Source organism: Alosa sapidissima, chromosome 11 (genome assembly GCF_018492685.1).
Source record: "Alosa sapidissima isolate fAloSap1 chromosome 11, fAloSap1.pri, whole genome shotgun sequence".
Taxonomy (NCBI): Eukaryota; Metazoa; Chordata; class Actinopteri; order Clupeiformes; family Clupeidae; genus Alosa; species Alosa sapidissima.
Window position 1 is genome coordinate 7007739 of NC_055967.1, and position 26243 is coordinate 7033981.

Sequence of the window (26243 nt, forward strand, 5' to 3'; positions counted from 1 at the left end):
ATAATATAATTTAGAAAATGGCATGTACATTTTTATTGATATCATAAATGTAAATAATGATTTTTTTACAATAATTAAAAAGTAATATATACAAACGCATATTTAACATTTAACAAAAGATCTTGACTAATAGTTTCTCAGCTAATTGTGCAATTCTGTTCACTAATTTACAATTGATATATATATATATATATATATATTCAAAAGTGAATTGTCTCTTACAGTTTGAATAAATAAATTGGCATTTAGCATGAAAACAGTAACATGCACAGTATCAGAGGACTGAACATGTGCACGGTATCTTGATGTCACATGCCACTCCATATCCAATACATTCCTGCAACACGTATAAAAATACACACTATGACCCTTCCTCGTCCTGAGTCAAAGAAAAACACCTTTGAAAAGTTTACTAGCACATGGTCCCATTGTAGAGACTACAGCATTTGTTAAAGTAGATGGTGGCGTTTGTCACCTGACTCCAGATACCCTCAAATGATATGGTCCCGTTGATCACCGCACTGCAATGAAGGCCGTTAAGAGACGAGGGGTAAGTAACCATAGAGGTTAAAGGGAAAACATTGCCAGTACCTAGGTCAAGGCCCCCCTACCATGTTCTCCCTCAAAGGTGGATAAAGAGGTAAACTCACCTATTGAAAAGGTCAGAACAGCAACCTTTGATGTTGGGGTCAGTGATCTCAAAAACAGAGGTCTCAAAATACTCCACACAGTTCAGAGGAGGTACAAAGAGGAGTCCTGGATAAGATGACCATGCACAATCATTGTCAGAGAGTAAGTGTACTTTTACAGCCACCCGTATTTATAGGAGGGGTTTAGGGCTGAGCACTCCAATCTTGTGTACTTACAAGATTCTTTAAGATGAACCTTCTAGCCTAAAGTAACTTATGGTGCAGGTGAGTATGGCCATCTTATCAGTGTTGGAACACACTAAAAACTTTTGGTTTTATCAGAGCCATGCGTTGTGAGTCAAACTGAGTCACAAACAGGCTTTGGTCTTAAGACGGTTACTGTGCATACAAGTACATGGAGCAATTCTTACCTGCAATACATGCATTGATGAGAGACACACAGGTACCAGTTAGGAGAGCTCTCATCACAAGCCTGGAAATGTCATTCTTTCGTGCAGGACAGATGGACGCTGCAGTGAAACACGTGAACTATGTAAATCCTTTATCATTACATATATAGACGGAGCCAAATGGGAGCCAAAATGGCTTCTACAGTGATACTCACACAAGCCCCCGATGACAATCCCAAGTGAACTGAAGTTGGCAAAGCCACACAGTGCATAGGTGCAAATAGTTTCTGACCTGATCTGTAACAACATGGAAAGATTGCACATTATGACCTACATAGACTGTTTGGCAGATGCAAATGCAAACAAAAGGTAAGACATGGCAAAATTATGATTAGTTACAAAAAGAATTGAAGAGCCACTATTCTTTCAATGTCCAGCACTTTTCATGCATCTCCAAACAACAGAGTCTTTCTGTGGCAAATCATATCTATTAATTTGCAAAACATAATATCTTTGGATACAAGGTGGAAAGCACATATACTGCATGTATGTATGTATACCTTGGGAAACATCAATATGTTTGCCTTTATTGAACCTTGTTGTAGCCACCATGACAGATTCTGGTGACATCCTTCTGTGCCTCTTTAGGGTGTGGGACAATAGTACATGGTATTTAATAGGCTACTGTATATAATGCATGATTCTCTGGCAAATGGAGTGGTACCTTTTAATTTTAAACATGCTATTGTACACAATTATCTCTAGACTATATTACATTTCAAGCACTGTGTATAGTTTCACCTAACTTAGTTAATGTTGACCACTTTATGTAAGCAACTGGTGACTTCATCTCAAAATGTCTATTTTTTTGTTTGTTTTTGAATTGTACCAACTGATTTGTTTTCTACTTTTGAACTACAACTGTTTAAGATGAACACTTATGTACTTTGTGCTTTAGTTTACCGACCACCAACAATTAATTGTAATTTCATTCAAGAATTTGCTGATCTTCTGTCTTTTATGGCCTTTCGTGCTGATAAGTTACTAATCTTGGGTGACATTAACATCCACATATGCTGCCCATCTAAACCTCTGGTCAATGAGTATAGTCCAATAGGTCAACTACTCCTTGGCTTAATTCCACTACCCGTTCGCTCAGAAAGGCTTGCAGGAAAGCAGAGCGAAAATGGAAAAAAGATAAACTACAGGTCTCCTGCGATATATTTAGAGATTCTTTTAAGGCTTATCAAAGCACAATCAAAGCAGCAAAGGTAGATTAATAATAATGCTCACAGTCACAGACCTAAAGTGTTGTTTAACACAATTCATTCTATCATTAATCCTCCTTATATCCTCTCTGCCTGCTAGTGATGTAGTACTCGAGTCCGGTCTCGGACTCGAGTCCGGTCTCGAGACCAATTTCTGCTTTCTCGGTCTCGTCTCGGACTCGTTCCTTCAAAGACTCGGTCTTGACTCGGTCTCGGACCACAGTGGGAGGAGAAGGACTCGTAATTTCAGACCGAGTCCTTGAGACCAACGCATTTTTTATGTTCATATAAAAAAACAGACAACACATAACAACAATAATAATAAAATGCAATGTTGACCGGCATTATTTAAAAATGACATCCCATGGTGCAATGCAAAGATACTGCCGTCAGAGCCGTTTATTTATTTCTATGGCTCTGCTGCCGGTGAGTGTCTGTAGGTCAGCATAGTCCATATTAAGACGTTAAGACTGCTCCTCTAAACAATTCCCAATCTAGCTTAGTCTGTAGGCCTAACTGTTGATTATTAACTGGGGTGATATTAAATTATGAATATTAAAACTGAATTTTTTTTATGGTCTTGGTCTCGACTCGGTCTCGACTCCTAAAGGACTCGGTCTCGACTCGGACTTGCTTCCTCAAAGACTCGGTCTTGACTCGGACTCGACTGTATTTGAAAACCAACAGACTCGGTCTCGACTCGGTCTCGACCCTTCAAAGACTCGGTCTTGACTCGGACTCGGCATAGGCGGTCTCGTCCCCATCACTACTGCCTGCTACAACAGAAACCTGTGAGATGTTTCTCAATTTCTTTATTGACAAAATTGACAACATATACTCTCATATCTCACCCTCAAATTCTGATCCTGCTTTGTATCAGTCTGTAATTAGCAGCCTCCAACAGTTCCAACCAGTCTCTTCCTCACAGCTGTCAGCTGTGGTCTCTCATATGAAGCCCTCTTCCTGCCACTCTGATATTCTTCCATCTCACCTTTTCAAAGAAGTTTTTGCAGCCATTTGCCCTTTTGTCTTGAGCACCATTAACAGTTCTCTGGCAAATGGAGTGGTACCTTTTAATTTTAAACATGCTATTGTGCAACCTCTCCTGAAGAAGCCTAGCCTTGATCCCATGGATTTGAACAAATGTAGGCTCAAATCTAAACTGCCCTTTCTCTCAAAGATTTTAGAAAAAGTTGTTCTGTCACAGGTCTCTTCCTATTTAAACACCTCTAATATCATTGACAAGTTTCAATCTGGTTTTAGACCACTTCATAGCACAGAGTCTGCTTTGCTTAAGGTCCATAATGATATACTGCTCTCTGTTGACTCTGGCTCTTGTGCCCTCCTGGATCTTAGTGCTGCTTTTGACACCATTGACCACAGGATCCTTTTAATATGCCTAGAAGTTGAAGTTGGTCTGCAAGCTACTGTGTAAAATTGGTTCAGATCTTATCTAACTGATAGATCTTTTTCAGTGCATTTAGGTAATGCTTCCTCATCATCTTTTATACATGCTTCCCCTGGACTTAATCAATACAATATGCGTTACCACTGCTACGCAGATTATACCCAATTTTACATACCTGTGGCCCCTGAAAATTCCTGCTCATTAAGTAACCTTTTTCTCTGTCTCAATGACATTAAACATTTTTTACAGCTAAATGACAATAAAACAGAAGTGATCCTTTTTGGACCACCAAGCACGGTCAACATTGTAAGCAAGGCCCTTGGCCCTCTGTCTGTTAATATAACCATCACAGTGTTGTTAAGAACCTGGGTGTTTTCCTAGACTCTTCTTTGATATTTAATAAGCAAGTCAATAGTGTTGTCAAGGGCAGCTTTTTCCATCTATGCCTTTATTTCCTCAAGGCTTGGTTACTGCAACTCACTTTATGTAGGTTTAACTAAATCCACCCTGAATAGACTCCAGCTAGTCCAAAATGCTGCAGCCAGATTGTTAACTGGATCTAAGAAACGTGACCACATATCACCCTATGCATATCACCAATATTGGCTAAACTGCACTGGCTTCCTGTGGAACACAGAAATCATTTTAAAATTGTGCTTTTTGTCTAAAAAGCTTTAAATGGCTTAGCTCCTCAATATCTCTGTGAACTCTTAATTCCTTACTGTCCTCCTAGACTTCATCGATCATCTTCCCAGTGTCTTCTTTGTGCTCCTTCTGCTTTCCTTTAATCTAAAGGTGACAGAGCTTTCTCTGTCTATGCTCCCTAGCTCTGGAATAGCCTTCCTGATGATGTCAAATCCTGCCCCACTATCAGTAGCTTTAAATCCAACCTAAATACCTACCTCTTCTCCCTAGCTTTTAACAGTCCCTGACCCTTTCACCTCTCCCCCTTTATTTTTTTCTCTGTTATTTTATCTCCTTGTCATTTTCTTTCATTTTTGTTTTTATGTCCATTAATATTAATACAAAGGCCATTTGTTGATATATCGTCCGTTATTTTCATTATTTAGCCTATTAATATTTTCTTATATTTTTTTTTTATGTAAAGCACTTTGGTGCAATGCTGTTGCTTTTAAATATGCTATAAAAATAAATTTCACTTGACTTGACCAAATACAGCAGGAATGAGTTTATTTATTGTTTACATGATTTTTCTCAAACTTTTGGACCAGGGCTACAAGAAAATACCATTAAGTTCAGTGGGTAGTGCAGTGGGTAGTGCAGGTTGACCCTTACTAGCCTATGGATTATACCCCATCGACTACACATATATGACTATTTCAGGCCTAATACTATATAATAAAATGGCTCAATACATAACTGAACTTTAGATTATATAACATGTCAAATACTGTGTTGATACCCAATGTGCTCAATATTGACCACTTTTTGCATATTAAGTCTAGTAGTGTGTGTGTGTGTGTGTGTGGGGGGGGGGGGGATGACCCCTCTTAGCCCATAGACTATGAAGTAGTGTAAATGGTGGATAACACAACCTGTCATACTGCCAGAAGCTATCAATTATTTCAGAGAGCTGATGGCACAGCTCTTCAAGAAATGACTAACACCTGTCTTTACAGAAACTGACCGGTTCAGGGAGATCTTTTGAACATGAGACCAGTTCCAAAGGGTAGGTAAAAATGGTGGTTACTCACAGAGATGGTTTCAGCAGTCAAGCCATTGAGCCTGTTGTTCTTCAACTCAGATAGTTTCTCATAAGCAATGAATTCGTTGAGGAAGAGCTTGGTACCAATGAGCTCGGCCACCACGTAGGCATCTTCTATAGGTATACCCATCATGAAGGCCACAGGCATGAAGACGTAGGAACAGATTAACTGTGGGAAGCATGAAAAGGATCCTGAATGCAGGTAAGACACTTGCCCCTTCTTTATGTTCTATACCTGGTATTACACCTTTTAAATCAACATAACAGTTGAATAGACATTAGCTAGATCACTACCATAGCTGGTAAGTCCAAATGAAACGGTAAGGAAAAGAGCATACAACATTTTACATTTGCATTACATACATACATTTTACATATAGCATCTTACATTTGCATTTATTACATCTGAAGTAGGACAGGAGGACTGAAGCATGAAAGAGCACAATCACAGATGTCAACCAAGAACTGAAAGGCCACAGAATTTTTCAACCTGACAGTCCGTTATCTCAGTCAGCAAAAGGCATGTTGCACATACACTACCAGTCAAAAGTTTGGGGTCACTTAGAAATCTCCATTCCACTCCATTATAGACAGAATACCAGCTGAGATCATTTGAATTGTTTTTTTGTTTTTTTTTAATCAGGGAAGCAGTTTTCAGATTACTTACATAAATAATTAGGTTTCTCGACTGTTGTAGAAATAAATTGTCAGATTCACTGTTTGTGGATTGTCCTCCAAGTGTTTTGTCTATTTGTCCCCCTCTCCAGGAGCTGTTATGTACCACTGCTGTCGGTCTCAGTCTCCACCCTTCCTCTGTCTGCTCCTGGTTTTCACCTGCTTCCACTGGTGTCTCTGATTTGCCTACCAATCAGCGTCAATCAGCCTGCATCTGTTTGCAGTTTCAGCTGGCTTTAAAATCCCCATTACCAGTCCGCCTCCCTGTCAGAACGTTCGTCTTCTCGTGGCTGTTCTCGAGTGCGACCTGCCTGCCTGCTTGACTGACTGACTTTTTGCCGGCCTGGTTTTGACCTCTGCCTGCTTTTTTCTCGACTGTGTCTCTCCCTGAAGATTTTGTACTTTTGCCAAGTTTTTTCTATTTTTTGCCAGCCTGTGTTTTTTTGCCGGTTTTCTGTTGTGCCGTGGAGGAGGATTGACTTTTGTGTTTCGCCTGCACCCTCTTTGGCGTGTCCAGTTGCCTGTGCCCTGTTTTTCTCCTTCTGGTGTTTTGCCCTCTATGACTGTTTTTCCTGAACTGTTTTTTGTTCGTTTTCTGAAGACTGCTTTCTGTTGAAGATTGGCCCAGTGTGTTCCCTGTGGATTACACTCAGGACTGTGGAAGCTCTTTTGTCCCTGCTAATAAACCTCCTCCTCTGAACCAATTCTGGGTGTTTGTCTTATCTGAACCTGAGTCCCATTCTCTGAAAACGTGACAGAAATGGCTGATCTTTAATGCAATATCTACATTGCCCATTATCAGCAACCACTCATCCAATGCTGCAAAGGCTAATGTGATATCCTTTTAAAAGGCTAACTGAGAAAACATTGGAGAACCCTTTTGCAATTATAAGCACATAATGTAATCTGAAAACTACTGCCCTGAGTAAAAAAAAACAATGCAAATGATCTCAGCTGGTATTCTGTCTATAATGGAGTGGAATGGAAATTGATATCGTAACACCCCCAATTATCACCACTTTTGTTCAGAAATTCTAAAACAACGATGTTTTTTAACACTTCAAAATAACATTTACTAAATGAACCTTACATTTTTCAGTAGCCATAGTTGTGTAGATTTGAACAAAATCTGGTTTGGTTCTTAACGGGAGCATTTACTGCCTGAAATATCCGATTTTGTTTACCACGCTCGGAGTTATAGTGCTGGCCTGATGGGTCGCCTATTTACACCGTTTGTACGGCACATGGACGGTTAGACCGAGAATTCTCGTCGTGAAATTAAAATTCCACTGGAGCTCCAAGCGGTTGTGTACACGCAGCCTTACAACACTGTTTACAGCTCCTCGAGTCACGGTAAAATGTCATTTTTGGTACATAGCTAATTTAGATACACCTATGTTGTGCGTGGTTGCGTTTCTATAGGAGTCCGCTGTCTTGGTTTGTATAGAAATGGATATTAAGTGACACATACACGCAAGACGGTGGAAATACGGGACCGGTGGAAATAGGGGGAGTTACTATAAGTGTCTCCAAACTTTTGACTGGTAGTGTATGTAGTTGTGAAATGCTCGAATCCAAATGCAGTTCCCACGTCAAATAATTCGATTCATTAGGGGCCGTTTATACGAGAACGATTGCGAAGGAAGACGACAAAATATTTTATCATAAGTGCCTTTCGTTTACACGGCGACAGCACCATCGGGGCTTGAAGACGCAAAAATCTGAAGACTCCCTCCAGAGTGTAGAGTTTTGAAGACGACCCGGGTTGCGTCTCCGTCTAAACGGCTAAACCAAAGATCCTTGATTACCTCTCTGGCTAAACTGTCAAATTCAAATGTCTGCGCGTGACGTACCGGGGTTCTATCACACCACCACCCAGCGGTCTGGAATGCATATCCAATCGAATATCACATACTCTTGCGTCTTCATATAAACAAAGATTTCCCCCTGAGAATGCTCGTCTAAACGCGAATAAATAATTGAAGACGAGACGCCACTTCTGCGTCTTCTCTTTTCATCGTCACCGTATAAACGTAGAAAAAAGATATTACTTCCTGAAAATCTTTTACCTGCTAACTAGGGCAGGGCATCTATAATGTACACATGAGGTATATGTGACCCACAAACCTGAAATGTGAGTTCTGGATAATTCACCAAGCCCCCAAACCAAGCCAAAGCTGCGTTTACAAATGCGAGGATTGCAAGAAATGCTATCAGGTTAGCGGCTATGTTAGCCACGAGTCCAATGGAAGTTGAGGCTCCTCCGCTAGCGGCCTCCAAAATATTTTGCTCCCCCCTTTTGAAAAAAGCAAAGTTCAGAATAACCATGATGATTGGCATAACAACACAGGGAAAATGAAGGTAAATGAAGGTAATCAACCTGACCAGCATCAGGTTGATTATCTGACCTGCCCTTAAAAGAACTCCGAAGACAACATTCCCTGCCTCAACTATTTACTAGAAGGGCATTGTTCACTCACCCTCCATCCACTTTCACATTTTTACTGTTCTTAAATTTGCTCTCTTCCGTCTCAGGGTAGGAAAGCTTGGAAATGGCCAGGGCGCAGGGGGCAGCCATAACAGAAGCTGATATCAGGTGGGCAGCATCGATCTGTTGGGTGGAGAGACCATAGATGAGATATCACAAGCCCAATTGCTGACTTGCATCATACCAGTCAATGATAAACACTCAAAAGATGAGCCATATCTAATTTGATAATAGAGGCCACAACTCTGGCAGATCAAAAGAGACTTTACTCTGGCCAACAAACAAAGGACTGGCAGGGAAAGAAGTTTGAAAACAATTACTTAATCTTTCTAACACTAAGCCTCACCCCAAAATTGATGAATGCTCCCATGACACTTCCAGCAATGGTGGCAAAGCCTCCTGTCATGACTGCGTGGATCTCCGATTGGGTCATGTCATTCAAGTATGGACGGATTAGCAAGGGAGCTTCCGTCTGCCACAGAGTATCAATAGTTTATCAGTATGTACAGTGGCTCACATCAGTGCTTGGTATGTGCCCTCAAGTTTATTCCATTACTTTATGGTTATGGTTATGGTTATGGATTTAGCAGACGCCTTTGTCCAAAGCGACACATAAATACAAAACAACATAATAATATTTAAAATTGAACAGGGAACAGATTAAAATGTAGGTCAAATATAGTAAGGAGAATAGTTGTAGTACACAATAATATCAATTCAAGCAATAGTCTAATAAAAAGCAATGTAAAAAAGGGGAAAGGCAATAATAAAACAATAATGTCAATTCAATCAATAATATAAAAACAATGACATGCTAAGACTACATTAAGGAGAATATCAATAATAAACAATAATGTCAAATTAATTAACAGCCCAATTAAAATAAAACAACATTATATAAACCATAACACATAAGCGCTTAAACAACTAAGTATATGTTGAATAGGAATGTCTTTAGACCCCTCTTAAACGACCCAAAACTACCACAGGAACGGAGAGCACTGGGCAGTTCATTCCACCAACATGGAACCACTGAAGAAAAGAGTCTGGAATTAGACCCAGTTTTCATGACTGGTCGACACAACATACGCTCACCAGAAGACCGCAGTGGGCGGTTGGGGATGTAAGGCTTGATTATTGAATTAAAATAACTAGGAGCAGATCTAGTTAGTGTCCTATAGGCCAAAGTGAGAGATTTAAATTTAATTCTGGCTACTATAGGGAGCCAATGGAGAGTAACTAGGAGAGGAGTTACATGTGTCCTCTTTGGCTGATTGAAGACCAGGCGTGCTCCAGCATTTTGAATCAGCTGTAATGATCTTGTTACACAAGCGGGTAAGCCAGCTAATAGTGAATTACAATAGTCCATTTTAGAGATGACCATGGTCTGAACAAGAAGTTGTGTGGAATCTTGTGTCAGATAAGGTCTGATCTTCCTAATGTTGTAAAGCATAAACCGACATGATTTTGCAATAGAAGCTATATGCTCAGAGAAGTTAAGTCGGTCATCAATTACAACGCCCAAGTTTCGTGCCGATCTAGTTGGGGTCAGTGAAGTTGAGTCAAGCTGGATGTTAATCTGTTGGGGAATAGCTGTTTTAGCTGGAAACACCAAAAACTCTGTTTTTGAGAGATTAAGCTGAAGGTGCCGATCTTTCATCCAGGCTGAAATATCCTTAAGGCATGCAGAAATCCGGTGGGAAACACTAGAGTCATCAGGTGGGAAAGACAGGTAAAGTTGAGTGTCGTCTGCATAACAGTGATAGTCAAATCCATGGGAGCGAATGGTATCACCTAAGGAAGTGGTGTAAATAGAGAAAAGCAAGGGTCCTAATACTGATCCCTGAGGCACACCTGTGGTGAGGTCATGAGACTTAGATACCTGTCCCTGCCAAGACACGTTGAAAGAACGCCCTTTAAGGTAAGATTCAAACCAGTCAAGAGCTTTTCCAGAAATTCCCAGTTCAGATAGTATAGATAGGAGAATGTCATGGTTAACAGTATCAAAGGCTGCAGATAAATCTAGTAGAATTAATACTGATGACTGAGCAGAGGACTTAGCTACTCTCAATGCTTCAGTCACAGACAGAAGAGCAGTTTCAGTAGAATGACCACTCTTGAAACCAGACTGCATAGGGTCTAGTAGATTATTCTGATGAAGAAAGTCACAAACTTGCTTGAAGACCACTTTCTCCAAAACCTTTGACAAGAAAGGAAGAAGGGAGACAGGTCTGTAGTTCTTCACCTCAGTTGGATAAAGTGTACTTTTCTTTAGCAGAGGTGTAACCCTAGCCTGTTTAAAAGAATAAGGAACTATTCCAGAACTGAGTGAAGCATTAAATACATGTGTGACTGCTGGTAGAACAGCGGGTGAGATAGACTGTAGAAGAGTGGACGGGACAGGATCTAATGGGCATGTTGTTGGACGACATCGCTGAAGCAATTGAGAGACTGCTTCCTCATCAAGAGGAGAGAAAGAGTCAAATGATGCGGTCATACTAACACAAGGCAAAGCCCTCCTTATAGGAGCATCAAACTGAGCACTTATTTTAGCAACTTATTTATTTACTTTAATGTTGATTCCTCTATATGTTTTAAGTAACACAATAACAGATTTGGTTCTGATGGAGCATGCATGATGCAACAGATTTGCACCACAACTCCCAGATCGCTGCCAGAATTAGCCCATGTGGGGGTTCCTTACAAGCATGTTATTGTTTTGTTCTTTCTCCGAAACAGCAACAAACGATTGTTAGATTTTAGTGGTTTTCTGTATGTCATTCTTTTGGTTCTTTGTTTAATACTGCAGAAACTGCGAGGACAGGATGTTTATTGTAAGCAGACAGAATGTTGTCACCTTACAATAGCAAATGGTGTACCTAACTAATTGTTCCCCCACAAGACGTCTTAATGGAATAAGGCTATATCACTGTCTGTTCCCCCCTCCCCCCCACCCCCTCCAATTTGACCCCAGACATGAATGTATATTCTGGTATTATAATTAGCCAGAAGTTTCCCAGATCTTGGCTTCAGTTTCACCTTGCAACACTGTGCTGTGCTGTGCGTACAACAGGGTTACCAGAACTCTGTTGTTACATCCAGAATAAAGAACTATTCTTTCGCAAGCCAGCCTCAAGTTTTACCTGCTCTTAACTACACTGGAATCTACTCGGTCAACTGTGTCTCCATTTGGGATTAAGGAGACAATTTTAATAGCATTCTTCACCATCCATCCTGTTTTAAGTCTTAGATAAATAGATAGATAGATAGATAGACAGACAGATAGATAGATAGATACTTTATTCATCCTAAGGGACATTTTAGAAGCCTTTAGATAACTCATTAAAATTATAATAGATGGGCTGCCAAAGCTTAAGATATTGTAAGATGTTGTATCAGGTGTCAGAAGTTAGCCAGTGTTTTGTAAGGGCAGGAATTTATAAAAATCTAGAGGAAATGTTTTGCCAGTGTCCCAAAATATATTTTGTTTTGATTTTTGTTTAAGTTTGTGCTTCCACCTCACCTGGCCGATAAAGATGTTGCCTGCAACACTCAACGTCTCTGTTGCCGTTGTGCCCATTGTAACTTGCATGACCCAGGAAATCTGAGAGAGAGAGAGAGCAGTTGCATAGCTCCTAGTCATTACACATTCCATTCAATCATCACTTATGCTCTAAACCAGTCTGTGAACAGGCAGGAGCCTTTACCTTCATAATTAGCCACTGCATTATTCCAAGGTAGTAGAGGACAGACATGATACTGCTGAAGAATATCACAATGGGCAATGTCTGCAGAGTCACACATACAGCATGAGGAAATAGCAAACCAGAGCAGACAGCTGCAAAAAGACTATACGACACAGCCAGGCAGTGATTACAAGTGTTGACTCACCTGAAAGGCAAAGAGTTGAGTGAGCTCTGTTCCAAACACAAATTCAGACCCAGCTTTCGTGTAGTTCAAAAAGATCTGAAATGAGACAGATGAGTCAGAATTTAATTCATTGTATTGTACAATGTTATTTCACTGACAACCACTACTGTCACAATGATAGTTGTTGTTCTTAATATGATTGAAATGTCATTGCAATTTTAGGATTGCACATTCATGCAAACTTTCACCATAGCAAGATTAAACCTAAAAGCATGCTCTCCAAACCTCACAGTCTCACTCTTAACATCGATGGTTCACCTGTCCTCTCCACCCTGGTTGTCAAAAACCTTGGCATTCAACTTGACTCCACCCTCAGCTTTGATCCTCATATCACATCACTCACTAAGACTGCCTTTTTTCACCTCCGCAACATTGCCCGTCTCCGACCCTTTCTCTCTGTTAGTGATGCACAGACTTTGGTCCACTCCTTCATCATGTCCCGTCATTACTGCAACTCACTTTTCCTTGGTCTCCCCACTAAATCCCTTCAAAGATTGCAATACATTCAAAACTCTGCAGCCAGACTCCTCACCCACACAAAACGATCTGCACACATCACCCCCATTCTCCATCAATTCCACTGGCTACCAGTTCCGTCCCAGATCAAATACAAAGTACTACTACTCACCTTCAAAGCCCTCCACAACCTTGCTCCCCCCTACATCTGCGACCTCTTGACCCCTTACACTCACTCAAATCCTCTGACCAAAACCTCCTATCTATCCCCTGCACCAGACTCTCCACCCTGGAAGCAGGTCCTTCAGTGCATTGGCCCCCAAACGCTGGAACTCCCTCCCACAACCTCTTTGTAACTGTCCATCCCTTCCCTTTTTCAAAATACATCTCAAGACCTTTTTGTTTAATGACCACTTCTCCTCTACACCCAACACATAGCTCCACACATAGCTTGTCTTGTTGTATTGTTTTGTTTTATTGTTATTGTTTGTCTGTCTGTTATGCTTTCTTACTACTTAAAACTTAAAAACTACTCTGTGTTTTATTTAGTTCAGTGAAATCAACAGAACTATTAGAAGATGCTTAGTTTTTCACATTGGTTAACATTACCTGGACTTGATCTCCAAGCCATTTGAATGCAATGAGTCCTGGTTCTGTCCTTATCACAAACAAGCCCATTGCAAACTGCAAACCAAGGCCCCAAAAGACAGGTCGCCATGACACCTATAATTTTGCAGAAGAAACATGTAAATGTGGTTTAAATATGTATGTATGTGAGAAGATTATACTGTGAACACATTATGGTTATGGTTATGGTTATGGTTATGGCATATTTAGCAAACGCCTTTGTCCAAAGCGACACATAAATACAAAACAACATAATGATATTTAAAATTGAACAGGGAACAGATTAGAATGTAGGTCAAATATAATAAGGAGAATAGTTATAATACACAATAATATCAATTAAATCAATAGCCTAATAAAAAAAGCAATGGAAAAAAGGGGAAAGGCAATAATAAAACAATCATGTCCATTCAATCAATAATATAAAAACAATGACATGCTAAGACTACATTAAGGAGAATATCAATAATAAACAATAATGTCAAATTAATTAACAGCCCAATTAAAATAAAACAACATTATACAAACCACAACACATAAGCGCTTAAACAACTAAGTATATGTTGAATAGGAATGTCTTTAGACCCCTCTTAAACGACCCAAAACTACCACAGGAACGGAGAGCACTGGGCAATTCATTCCACCAACATGGAACCACTGAAGAAAAGAGTCTGGAATTAGACCCAGTTTTCATGACTGGTCGACACAACAGACGCTCACCAGAAGACCGTAGTGGGCGGTTGGGGATGTAAGGCTTGATTATTGAATTAATTAACTAGGAGCAGATCCATTATGACATTATGCATTTTCAAGGTTTGTGGTATAAAGTCCAGAGGAAATCCAAAGTCTGCACATTGTCTTCATAGATAAGAACATGTGGTAAACTGCAGAAATGGGGTGTGTGCCTTTGTAGAGGAAAGGACATATCAGCACCCTTCGGACAGTAAACAACACCATCCTTACCGCCGTTCGGTGGGCTGAGAAGAGGAACAAGATCAGGATGAACATACAGATGCCCGCAAATGATATGAGCTGTTGTGGTCGCTTGCTGGTGTCCACTACTAGCCAAGCCACGATCAGTCCAAGAACAACCAGTATGAATACCCTGCAGAATCCAGAGTGAAAATCTCTTTTACTTCAATTAAAGCATGAGAAGAACACTTAATTTGAAATTCAAGCAAGTTTAGGATAAAACACTAAAACATATATGACACATAATAATAGCCTATATTACAAGTGCATAACAAGTTTTTATTATTGTTATTTCTGATGTGGATGTTAATAACAAAGCAAATACTAAAAAAGATCCTAAACATATCACTGACCATTTGATCCACCTCAGGTTGCTCTTGAAACACCTGTGTGCGGGCTTGAAGCATCGCTTAATGTCCTCTCCCTTGTACTTTTTTACAAGGTCGTACGCTTTAGAGACCACTGCCAAACTGGTGAGAACTACAAGGCCAATTGCCCTATTAAAGTTCATGACACATGCTGTAATGAAATATGCAACATAACCTATAGGAAAATCAGAGAAAAACAATTATTTAGGAATCCATATAGTAAAACATTTCTACATCATACTCTATAAGTTTGGTTCTTTGAAAATTCTTAGATTGTTGTTATTTGTCTTTGCAAGTGTTTAGTTCTCTGTTTGTAAGACTATAAAGTTGCTTGAGTGATACATGGTTGTCCATCAACAAGTGAACAGCTTTTTAATTTTCAAACAAATGTTGCATTTTCAATTCAATTCAATTTCAGTTTTTTAAGTTCCAAGTTTTCAGTAGGTTTTGGTTTGTACCAGGTGAAAGGGTCACAGTATGTAACCAAGTAAATTGTCAAGAGATTTCAAGATATGCAAAAAGTAGCCAGTGAATCTCATCTATCAGGTTCACGCTAATGCTTTTGGGTCAGGTGTGTTATTTCATGGTCATTACTTGTCTAGACACGCTGTGATTTGGAGGGAACATGGGGGTTCCTCCACTTTATAATGTAAAAGATATGCTACCTGCTCCAAGTAAGGCCAACACAATGTATTTGATGATTCTGGAATGATCCTTGCAGTATCTTTCAACTGCATTAATGGGTTCAAACACCTTACTGAAAAATACAAACAGAAGTGTGACAGCAGGACTCATTTTGTCAATCCTCACAAGGGGTTTCATCTACTAATCGACTATTAAAGTCGGTGGTGTAGGCAGCTGCAGTCGTGGACAAAATGACTAAAGGCTAAACATTCCTAAAGTACTTCCCGAAAATGAGAGCTGTTCCACAGTTTCATGTAAGTTGTATACAACTGCATTAAAATACAATAACAACAGACCCACTGCCAACAGCTAGCACCAGCACTGTACCAGTAATGACTTGTTGACAACTGGTGGGTCTCAAAAAATTAGAATATTGTGGAAAAGTTCATTCCCCCCCTAATTTAGTTCAAAAAGTGGATCTTTCATATATTCTAGATTCATTAGATATAAAGTGAAATATTTCAAGCCTGGTTCAGTAAACACAACCACAATCATGGGAAAGACTGCAGGCTTGATAGCTGTCCAGAAGGCACTCCTTGACATCCACAAGGAGGGAAGCCACAGAAGGTGGGCAGGGTGTTGTTCACCGAGTGCTGTATGAAGGCATATTCATGGAAAGTTGACTGGAATGGAAGTGTGGTAGGAAAAGGTGTGCAAGCAACAAGAATGACAGCAGTTTTGAGAGAATTGTCAAGCAAAGTCGATTCAAAAACTTGGGGGAACTTCACAAGGAGTGGACTGAGGCTGGAGTCTGCATCAAGAACCACCATGCACAGACGTGTCCAGGAAATGGGCTACAAGTGGCATATGCCTAGTGTCAAGCCACTCCTGAATCAGTGACCAGGTTAGAGCGTCTTATCTGGGCTAAGAAGAGACAGAACTGGACAGTTGTTGATCAATGGTCCAAACTCCTCTTTTCACATAAAAACAGAATTTGCATTTCATTTGGATATCAGGGTCCAATCAATGTCCCAGGTGTCTGGAGGAAGAGTGGAGAGGCACAGAATCCAAGTTGCTTGAAGTTCAGTTTGATGTTTCCACAGTCAGTGATGATTTGGGGTGCCATGTCATTTGCTGGTGTTGGTCCACTGTTTTTTATCAAGTCCAGAGTTAATGCAGCCTTCTACCAGGAGATTTTAGTGCACTTCATGCTTCCATCTGCTGACAAGCTTTACGGAGATCCTCAAGGATTCGTGCCTGGTAGAACGAGGCACGACGAGGCAAGGCTTCTTCTTAGCATAATGGAAAACACACAATGGAACAGACTAGCGAGCGTGCAGGAAGCTGCAGGTGCATTATTATGACCGCCGCTAGCGAAGCGGGATTGTCAAAGTTTTTTTTTTTTTTTTTTCATCTACTTCCTGAATTTTTGATCAACGATACCGGGACACCGAACCACCGGTGCACATGAAATTTGGTGGGTATGTACATAGACAGTAAAATAAAGGGTATGTAGCCCCACTAGACTTTTACGGAAAAATTCCGTTTCGTCCCCGGAGGCCACTCCCAACCCCCCCCCCCCCCCCAAACTGCAGTTTTTCCTAAATAACTACCTGAACCGTGGCACTAAGGATGAATAATCTTTTATGGTATGTTGGTCTCAAGGGCCCACATCAACCTGGCCCATAATCACTCATTTGTGATTTGCCCCCCGGTAAAAAATGAAAATGCAATACTATTCTGCTTTAGCAGCGTGAATCAAATCGCGCGCAAGGCAGCATGGGAACACCCAGGCTACTGGCCACGAGCAATGATCCAAATTTCTTCTATCTCTCGAGCGAGAGGGACCAATCAAATCGGTGTAGGCGGGACAAAGGCGAGCTACACTGATGACTGACACTGATAAATTGTTGTGATTGGTCGTAGCGTTATCCAACTGCGTGCAGTGAGAGTTTCAAATGCATGCTTGGTGCCGTCCCTCGAATTGGGCCATTTTCATTACTCGTGGCCAGGCCCTTAATCTGAAAGATTCCAGGGTCTGGTTTACCAGGCTATCCATGGGGGGGTCTAAAAAAAATTAGGTTATGTGTACATTTAGTGACTGTACACTCATTGGCCTGTAGATGGCGGTGCACACATATACACATGCACACACACACAGGCACCCACATACTATCGGTATTAGAACTGCCGATATATAATTACAAATTCAGTAGGATTAAAAGAAAGCCAAAATAAATATTCATCATCATCATCATCATCAGTTTCCAGTATTTCCAGTATTGGCTATAAGTAGTCGTTTGTCCACTAGATGGCACATCGGTGCAGTGAGACGTAATTTTGTTGGAAGTTAAAAGTGGGTTGGAAAAACAATGGACGTTTCCTACAAGGACTGTGCAAGAGAACGTCTAATAAGGATAGGACCATGTTCACATGAAATGTAATTCCCATTTCTTCTTGAAGCCGAAATAAATCTGAGGATGTTTATCGGACATGCTTGGTTTTTACTGCAGGTACGTTAATCTTATAATATCAATAGGACCTAGGTAATGTTACCATTATCGTTGGTTGAGTGATGGAGGCCAATTTGATTGATTGCATTTGTAGAAAACTATAAATGCGGTTGTACCAAGCAAATTGATAGCAGCACTGTAATTGTATCTTTCGACTGTCATTTGTTGCAGTTACACCGGTCTGATACAGTTTTGCCTATACATGCGTGAGACTGAGACGCCTGTTTATTTTGTTTTAAGTGCGTGCAGGGTGTGAGAGGGGAATCGATGATGTGCTTTGATTCCAGCTTGGTAGTTGTAGTCTGTGAAATTAAAAAGCACATGTGTGTGAAGTATATCCAAACAATGACACCTTCATTTCATTATGGCTGCTTTAGCAAACACACCTTAAGTGACTGTGTAGTGGGTACCATTTAGAAGTGGCTACTTCATTCGCGCTTTCCTTGACTCATGGAGCTGCGTGAATTTTATTACAACTTTTCGCCACGATATGGCATTTAAGTCCGCTTGATACTGTAAGGCGTAAGCCATTGGTTTCCAAAGGAGATTTTATTTGTGTCGCCAGCATAGCCTATTGACAATTTATGTTGTAATAAATAGGCCTACCTTATAAGCCTGTAGCTTAGGGAAGCTAACAGCTTTCTATTAGGATCTAGTTTGTTAGTTACAGTTTTGTCATAACTCCCTGATGCATTTTTGCATTTAGAATAGCCAGAGCGTGGATATCTCAATCGGAAAATTAAACAATATCGGGTGCCTATGGACTAGGCTGGGTGAACCCAGCCTGATCTGCCCGCTATTTATTTTTTGATTTCTTAAAAGATTGAGCTTGGTCTGGTGAAAGCCAGACTAGCCATGGACCTCAGTTACACAATGCAAGGGAACATGAATCAGCTTATATTTGCACGAACAATAACGGACAACAGCTCTTTAACTTTGGCCCGTTAAATTGTGTATGAACAGTCTAGCGACGCATTTCATCAAGGCCCGTTTGGACATGTCAGTTATTTGCACCACTGGTTAGATGTAAAACAGCATTTCGTTTCAGACTACTGTTACTTAATTTGTACATTAACAATAACGTTTCAGACTACTGTTACTTAATTTGTGCATTGACAATAAAGTATTACATGAACTAAAGATGACTAAAATCTTATGTAGAAGAAGAAACATTCACAAAAAATCCATCCATCCAAAAATGACCTTTGTTTTTGATAGCTGTTGAAAACGGCATGGAACTGACAGATGTTTTAACATTATGCTGATACCTTTTGCTTTTCCCAAATACAATGTAGCCTACAGGTGTAAGTGACCTTTCATCAATCCAGTTGCAATGGATGAACTGTGATGAACTGCCCTACTTGTGATTGTTTAGAGATTTTAAAGGTTTTATAACAATGCTACATCTTCTTTGGCTATTCTACAATCTATTCACCTTTTCAGCACCAGTAGGCTACTTTCTGTGCAGCCGAACACAAACACTCAGGCATGCCAAACAAGCATACACAAATGTTTCAAGAGTGGGGGATGGAGTAAAATATAGAGACAAATTGAAGTGTGATTTATTTTCGCGGAACAGATGTACAGGACTGAGCGGCGGTCATATTTTGTACCGCTATGCGGTACATCTAGTTAAAAATCATGTGCGCGCAGGATTGTGGGTGTTCCAAGCAAGCAGAGGATACATGCATGCATCCTTGAAAATCTCAGAATGAAGGACTCAGTAGCCTACTTCAGTAGTCAGTACTCAGTAATAAGAATTTTAAAGCACCCTTGAATTGGAACAGTGGCGAGATTGGCGAGATTCGATGACGTAACGTCCTTGAAAAAAGTGGCTTTGAAAGACCCATGACTTTGAGAAACGGCCACAGTGCTTAATTGGCCAGACAACTCGTCTGACCGGAACCCCATAGAGAATCTATGGTTTATTGTCAAGAGAAAAGTGAGAGACACCAGACCCAACAATACAGATGACCTTAAGGTCGCTAAAGCAAACTGGGCTTCCATAACACCTCAGCAGTGGCACAGGCTGATTGCCTCCATACCAGGCCACATTGCTGCAGTAATTTGTGCAAAAGCAGCCAGAACAAGTATTGAGTGTATAAATGAACTATTAGTCAAATTAGTCAGATTAGTTCATTTCTTTTCAAAAGGTCAACATTTCTGTATTACATACATCCTCCTTATTCTAATAATTTGAGATACTCATTTTTGGTTTTCATGAGCTGTAAGCCGTAATCATCAAGATTACAACAAAAAATTACCCTTAGCATACACATGCTAAAGTTGAAAAGTTAAAAAGATGAATAAAAAAATAATCTTTTGGAAATTGAGGAAAAATCCAACCTTTGTGAATGAATAATGTATCGTAAATAAATAAATGTTCTTCCTTAAAATAAAGGGGCTCATAAGTATACATACCCCTATGTTCATTTCCCATAGAGGCAGGCAGATTTGTATTTTTAAAGGCAGTTTTTCATGGATCCAAGATACTATGCATCCTGATAAAGTTCCCTTGGCCTTAGGAATCAAAATAGCCCCACATCGTCACATACCCTTCACCATACCTAGAGATTGACATGGTTTTATTCCAGTTAGCCTAATAACAGGTTTGATTTGCATTGAGAGATGATCTTATGGAAAGTACCCCATGCCAATCATGAGATATGGTGAAGGGTATGTGATGATGTGGGGCTATTTTAATTGTATACTTATGAGCCCCTGTATTTTAAGGAAGAATATTTATTTATTTATTTATGATACATTATTCATTCACAAAGACAATTCCTGTCTTTAAAGGTTGGATTTTTTCTCATTTTTTTAAATTAAGGCATTAAGATCAATGTCCAAAAGATGATTTTTTTTATTCCTCTTTTTAGTCAACTTTAGCATGTATGTACAGGGTATGTAAACTTCTGGCTTCGACTGTATTTCACTTTATATCTAATGAATCTAGAATATAAGAAAGATCCACTTTTTGAACTAAATTAGGGGGTAAAAATGAGCTTTTCCATGATATTCAAATTTTTTGAGACCCATCTGTATTATGAAAAACAACTAGTAAAAATCAGTAGTCATGAAACCCCTAAACCTCACAGTCACACAACATTGAGTTACAGTTGATGCAATACAATGAAATACATTACGAATGACAAATGACAAACTACTGACTAATTACAAATATGAGGTACTCTCAGGATATTACAAAACAAATTCATCATGGTCTCATGGTCAGAAAGTCATGCTCACACCAATTACAGGGATACCATTTCACCCAGAGATATTGAAATCAGTGAGTTTCAGATACGTCAGAAGTGAGACTTCTTGCAGTAGAGTGGCCTTTCACAGATTACACATCTATACACAGGGCCAGGATCATGACCCTCACAAAGGAATGAGAAGTCCAAAGACACAATACAGAGTCTATGATGCAGGCAACAACAGGGGGGGTAATGGGTATGCATTCATAATCTTATCCGCATGCATTCAGAGAAATAAGTATGTGACCACAGTCAATTATTCCTCAAATTGGAAGTCTGTGCTGTCAGCTGTAAAATATTTCACCATTGGAGCACAGTACCTGCAGAATGACTTTAATTTCGTGGTCGATCCCTTATCATCATTTTCATCCGTCGAAGCCTTGCTGTGACCATCACTGCTGTCCTCCTAGACAATTGAATTATTCACTTGTCAAATTGAGGTTAAAAAACCAGGGACAAGAAAAGCAAATCACTTTTTCAGCTGACTCTTGCCAAGCCCTATGCCTTCTCCCGCACCGATTCCCATGGTTTCACTCCAGATTTAGCTATCTAAAATCTGATACCAAGCGCTGAAACTTACCTCTGATTCAAATGCTTTATTGTCCACCCCGTGTCCATTAGAGTAAACACTGTTCAGCTGGATATCACTTGTCTCCGCTGTGGAAAAACAAATAAAAAGACATACATGGATACGTCTTCAAAGCACCTGCAGGTAAAAATAATTCCTCCATGTACAAAGTAAAATAGACAGGTAAGGGGTAGACAGCAAATGTAAGAGAGAGCAAGAGGAAGAACAGGTGCAAAAAACATCTTTCCAAACTTTACTTGGAAAGAGCAGGCTAATGGCTTACTCATTGTGTGTCCCCTTTTGACTGAGAGACAAATGGCATGTGTTTGCAACGAACAGGAAAATATACTCCTTTCCCAGATCTTATCAGTAATTAACCACGTGGTTGTGAATCTATGCTGTCACACCATGGATCTCTGACTCAGAACAATAGCACTTTCCAGTATAAGTGATAACCAAGATAAGGGATAAGGACAGGTTCTTCAGAAGGGTGGACATACAATAAGTCGCTTTAGACAAAAGGGTCTGCCAAATCCCGTAATCATAACCATAACCAAATATGTTTCCCAGGTTGATGTGTAACTTTTAGACATGATTACCTTTTTGTTGTTGTTAAGAATAACCCATACCAAAGGAAAATTCGAAATAAGATCTCTCCATAGTCTATTTTATTTCTCCTAGACATAAGTGAGCCCAATTTAATATGAGACTCTGGCCATGTTTTTTTTTCTTGTATTTATTCATTTGAACTCCTGAGAAATAGCCCTTCCCTCGTCTCAGCCCAAGATCAACTTCAGAACTCATAATACCCTTTTTTCTATTTTTTATCGCTCCATATTTGCAAAGTAACTATAATTTGCAGTAATAATCTAATCTAAACAGAATATGTCTTAAACTATAATCAGTCAACCAGTCTTTGACTGAATATCTGAACGAGCCAAATGCCAAACAAAACAAGATGTGATTTATAGAGTTCTTGTGCAGGTAAATACAATGCTGGCACAGGTGTTTTTTTTCTAAACCCTGTATTTTGAAAACAATAGCAAACTACATTTGCTGCCGCTCGGGTGCGTCTAGATTTCTAGGTTAAAAGAGATATAAGAAAATAAAGATTGGTCTTTTAGTGAAAATGTGATATGTCATGATTTGTATGATTTTCAGATGTTGGTCTAGAGTCTGTGTATTTCTACAAATCTGCGCATCAACATTTTCAGATCTCTTCCACTCCTGGGGGGATCCTTTATTTAAGTATCATAAACATGTTTGTCTGTATAAAGGTGGTGCAATTGTTAAGGGCAATAGGCACTCTTGCATAATGTCCCAGATACTTCTTAACAAGCTAGTTGTACTTGTGACTTCCAATAAAATGTTCCACACAAGAGGTCAGTGTTTTGCAAAATATTAGACATTTTCATGTTTTGTGGACACTTTCTTACTGTAATAAGGCACATCTAGGTCCTTACCATTATTTTTTAATATATAATTATTGCAGATTATTAATCAACGGTTAGATAAAGATAAAATGATGAGAGAAAAAGCTGTTATAGTTTCTAAGGAATAATTAACATCACAATCAGTAACGTCAGCAAGTGCTATTCACCTCGCCCTGCAATCACAGTGGCAGATTGGGCATAGCAAAGTAGGCTGTAAATAATTAAGGCCAAAGTCTTTGTCTTTGTCCAAAATGTGAAAGATCACCGCTCACTGGTGTATTAACTGATTATTTTATTTTATTGGCATAAGCGACGCATTTCGCTGTTGCTTCTTACTCTTCATCTTCACATGACACCTACAGGTGAAACTAGATGTACCACATAGCGGTACAAAATATGACCACTGGTCCTGTTCATCTTCTCCCGCTTGTCAATTTGTCTCCATCTCCTACTCCACCCCCCCCTTGCAACTTTTGTGTATGCTTGTATGTGCGTGTGTGTGTGTGTGTGAGTGTGTGTGTGTGTCTGTGTCTGTGTGTGTGCTCCTGTGTGCGCGCGCGTGTGTGTGTGTGTGGATGTGTGTGTGTGTGCATTTGGTGTATGTATTTGTCTCCATCTCCTAAAGCCTGACCAATATGGGATTTTGAAGGCTGATAACCTGCTGATTTTGATATTTGAGTTATTCAAAAACTAGTGTATAAAATAGAAAGAATAAGAATAAAATAGGTATTTGTTCTGTGATAACCACATTGCCATAAACTACATTGTGAGCAGTTTGTACTTGCAGTGCCCGTTCAAACATGCTATTCCTGTAGAAAACCCATATACTGTAGGTAGGCATGCTTTAAAAATATAAAAATAAGATGATATGAAAAAGCATCATTCCAGCTAAGCATTTAATAATGAACACTGAATATATTATAATACATTAGCCTTTAATAAATGTGCAGTGAGCAGAATTTAGGCATGGCTGCATGTGAAATTTTTCACAGATCAAAATGATAAGCCTAACAGCAATTTTGAGTTAAGGCTATATGTTTATTGTTAAGCCTATTGAATAACTTTATGATAGAGAAGACAAACCACTTTGTGGAATGATGCATCATGACATTTGCAACGATGTGACTTAAAAACAGTCTCTGGTAGGCAGCATAAGTGACATCTCGCTCTGCCTGCCAATCATTGTCTGTAGCTGTGTGGCATTCTGAAACGTCCTTAAATTCGGGACCATTAGTAGATAAGAACAACATTCCATTTGTCACTTGCTTTAATGAAAAATAGCAGCGAAATGACAATAATCAAACATGTTGTGAGTAGCTGAAAGTGCCGGTCTGTTTACATCTCAAATGTGTTATCAACTTCCTGTTTTGCTACGTGCAACAGCATAAAGGACCATAGTGCAATATTCTGTATCTCCCCCTGAGCCTTAAAGGGGTGGTTCAGGATTTTGGACATAGGACCTCATTTCCAAGTAAGCAAGTGTGATATTTATCAGTGGAGACCGTTTTCAACACGTTTCATCCAGTCCTTCTACAGGGCTTAAATTTCACTGCGGGATTGCGGGTATTGCGCATAATTTGTTCAAGTCCCGCAACTCTAGCCATCATAATGCGAGAAATTCCCGCATACACTTTTACAGCCTGTCTGATGACGTTAATATAGCCTAATCATTAAGTGGCGTGAATGCGGTGCTATTGACCGGACTGATCAACTACCGAGTTGAATTGAACATAGCCTCATGCAGACGCACACACACACGGAGAGAGAGAGAGAGAACCACTTTGCGCTTACGCAAATAGGCTACGCTACCATGGCAAACTTTTACATCTGGAAAGAGCTCCTTGGTAACTATCCTGCTAGCTCAGGTCACGTCAACACTTGATCCCAGAAAGATTGTCTTCGACATGTTAGTTTTTTGAACATTTATTGTATCTAATGACATAGAAAACATAATGATTTGCATACACATACCGCACTATGCACAACTTTTATTCACTAGCGACTATAGCCTAAAACCGTCAGGTTGAAGGGGGGCTAATTACTCCATAGAATTACTCTCACGTATTTTCTTAAAGTGACAGGCACTCAATTACACCTACTCATCAGCAATGTGCACTCAATTGGACCTACACACCACATTAAAGATATGCCTAAGTGTTATAGGTTAAACGTCAATATGAGGCATTCAAATTACTAAATATGTTTAGCTACTAGTAATTACTAGTAAAATGCTATACTTTAAAACAATGCATTATTAAATAAATACACTCTATATGAATTCAAAAATATATGATAGAAACACATCACATAAGCTATCATTTTCAGTGTGTGTTTGTGTGTGTGGAGAGAGTCAAGCAGAATCTAGGATGTCCACTGTTGTGAATGATCCCACTACAGTATATATTACTGATGACGTCAGGGTGGTGGGGGCCCCAAAATCAAACACTTTTTTAAAAAAAGTATCGAAGTATTGAAATCGCAATTCTTGACTTGGTATCAGAATCGACCCCCCCCCCCCCAAATTGTGTAAATCCCCCCTACATGAATAACCTAAGGGGGGAATTCCCCCCCCCATTTTGAAAAATGAATTTTAAGCCCTGTTCTAATTGCAGAGTTTGCAGGTCCTAGGCTAGCGCAAGTCAACGGTATGTGCTAGCCTGCCACTAAAAACAGTCTTACCTACTCCAAAGGACACTCGAGGCAAATTTCAGACAATCGATGTAAATGTCTGTGTTGATAGAATAGTGTAAGAAATACAACTACCCTCGCATCGCGTTGCAATAGTTATACTTTGTTCCCTGAAGTTGGTAGTAGTCATTTTGCATCTCAGCGGCGGACTGATATTACCAAGGCTACTACTAGGTATCCCCATTGGAGTGTGCTTTACT

At 39.8% G+C, this 26243-nt stretch overlaps 1 protein-coding gene across 1 annotated transcript; it reads right to left on the reverse strand.

Annotated features, from left to right (window-relative positions):
• Window positions 1-77: 77 nt before the first annotated feature.
• slc28a1 (solute carrier family 28 member 1) lies at window positions 78-22250 on the reverse strand. The gene is made up of 18 exons (XM_042110008.1): window positions 22206-22250; window positions 21935-22011; window positions 21675-21760; window positions 15623-15714; window positions 14943-15132; window positions 14581-14722; window positions 13600-13713; window positions 12496-12570; window positions 12312-12392; window positions 12128-12208; window positions 8951-9076; window positions 8597-8727; window positions 8244-8412; window positions 5431-5610; window positions 1255-1336; window positions 1061-1159; window positions 651-756; window positions 78-521 (listed from the first exon to the last, which is right to left on the reverse strand). Exons 1-18 carry the CDS (start codon window positions 22207-22209, stop codon window positions 413-415), a joined length of 1944 nt encoding a protein of 647 aa, XP_041965942.1. The 5' UTR covers window positions 22210-22250; the 3' UTR covers window positions 78-412.
• Window positions 22251-26243: the final 3993 nt, after the last annotated feature.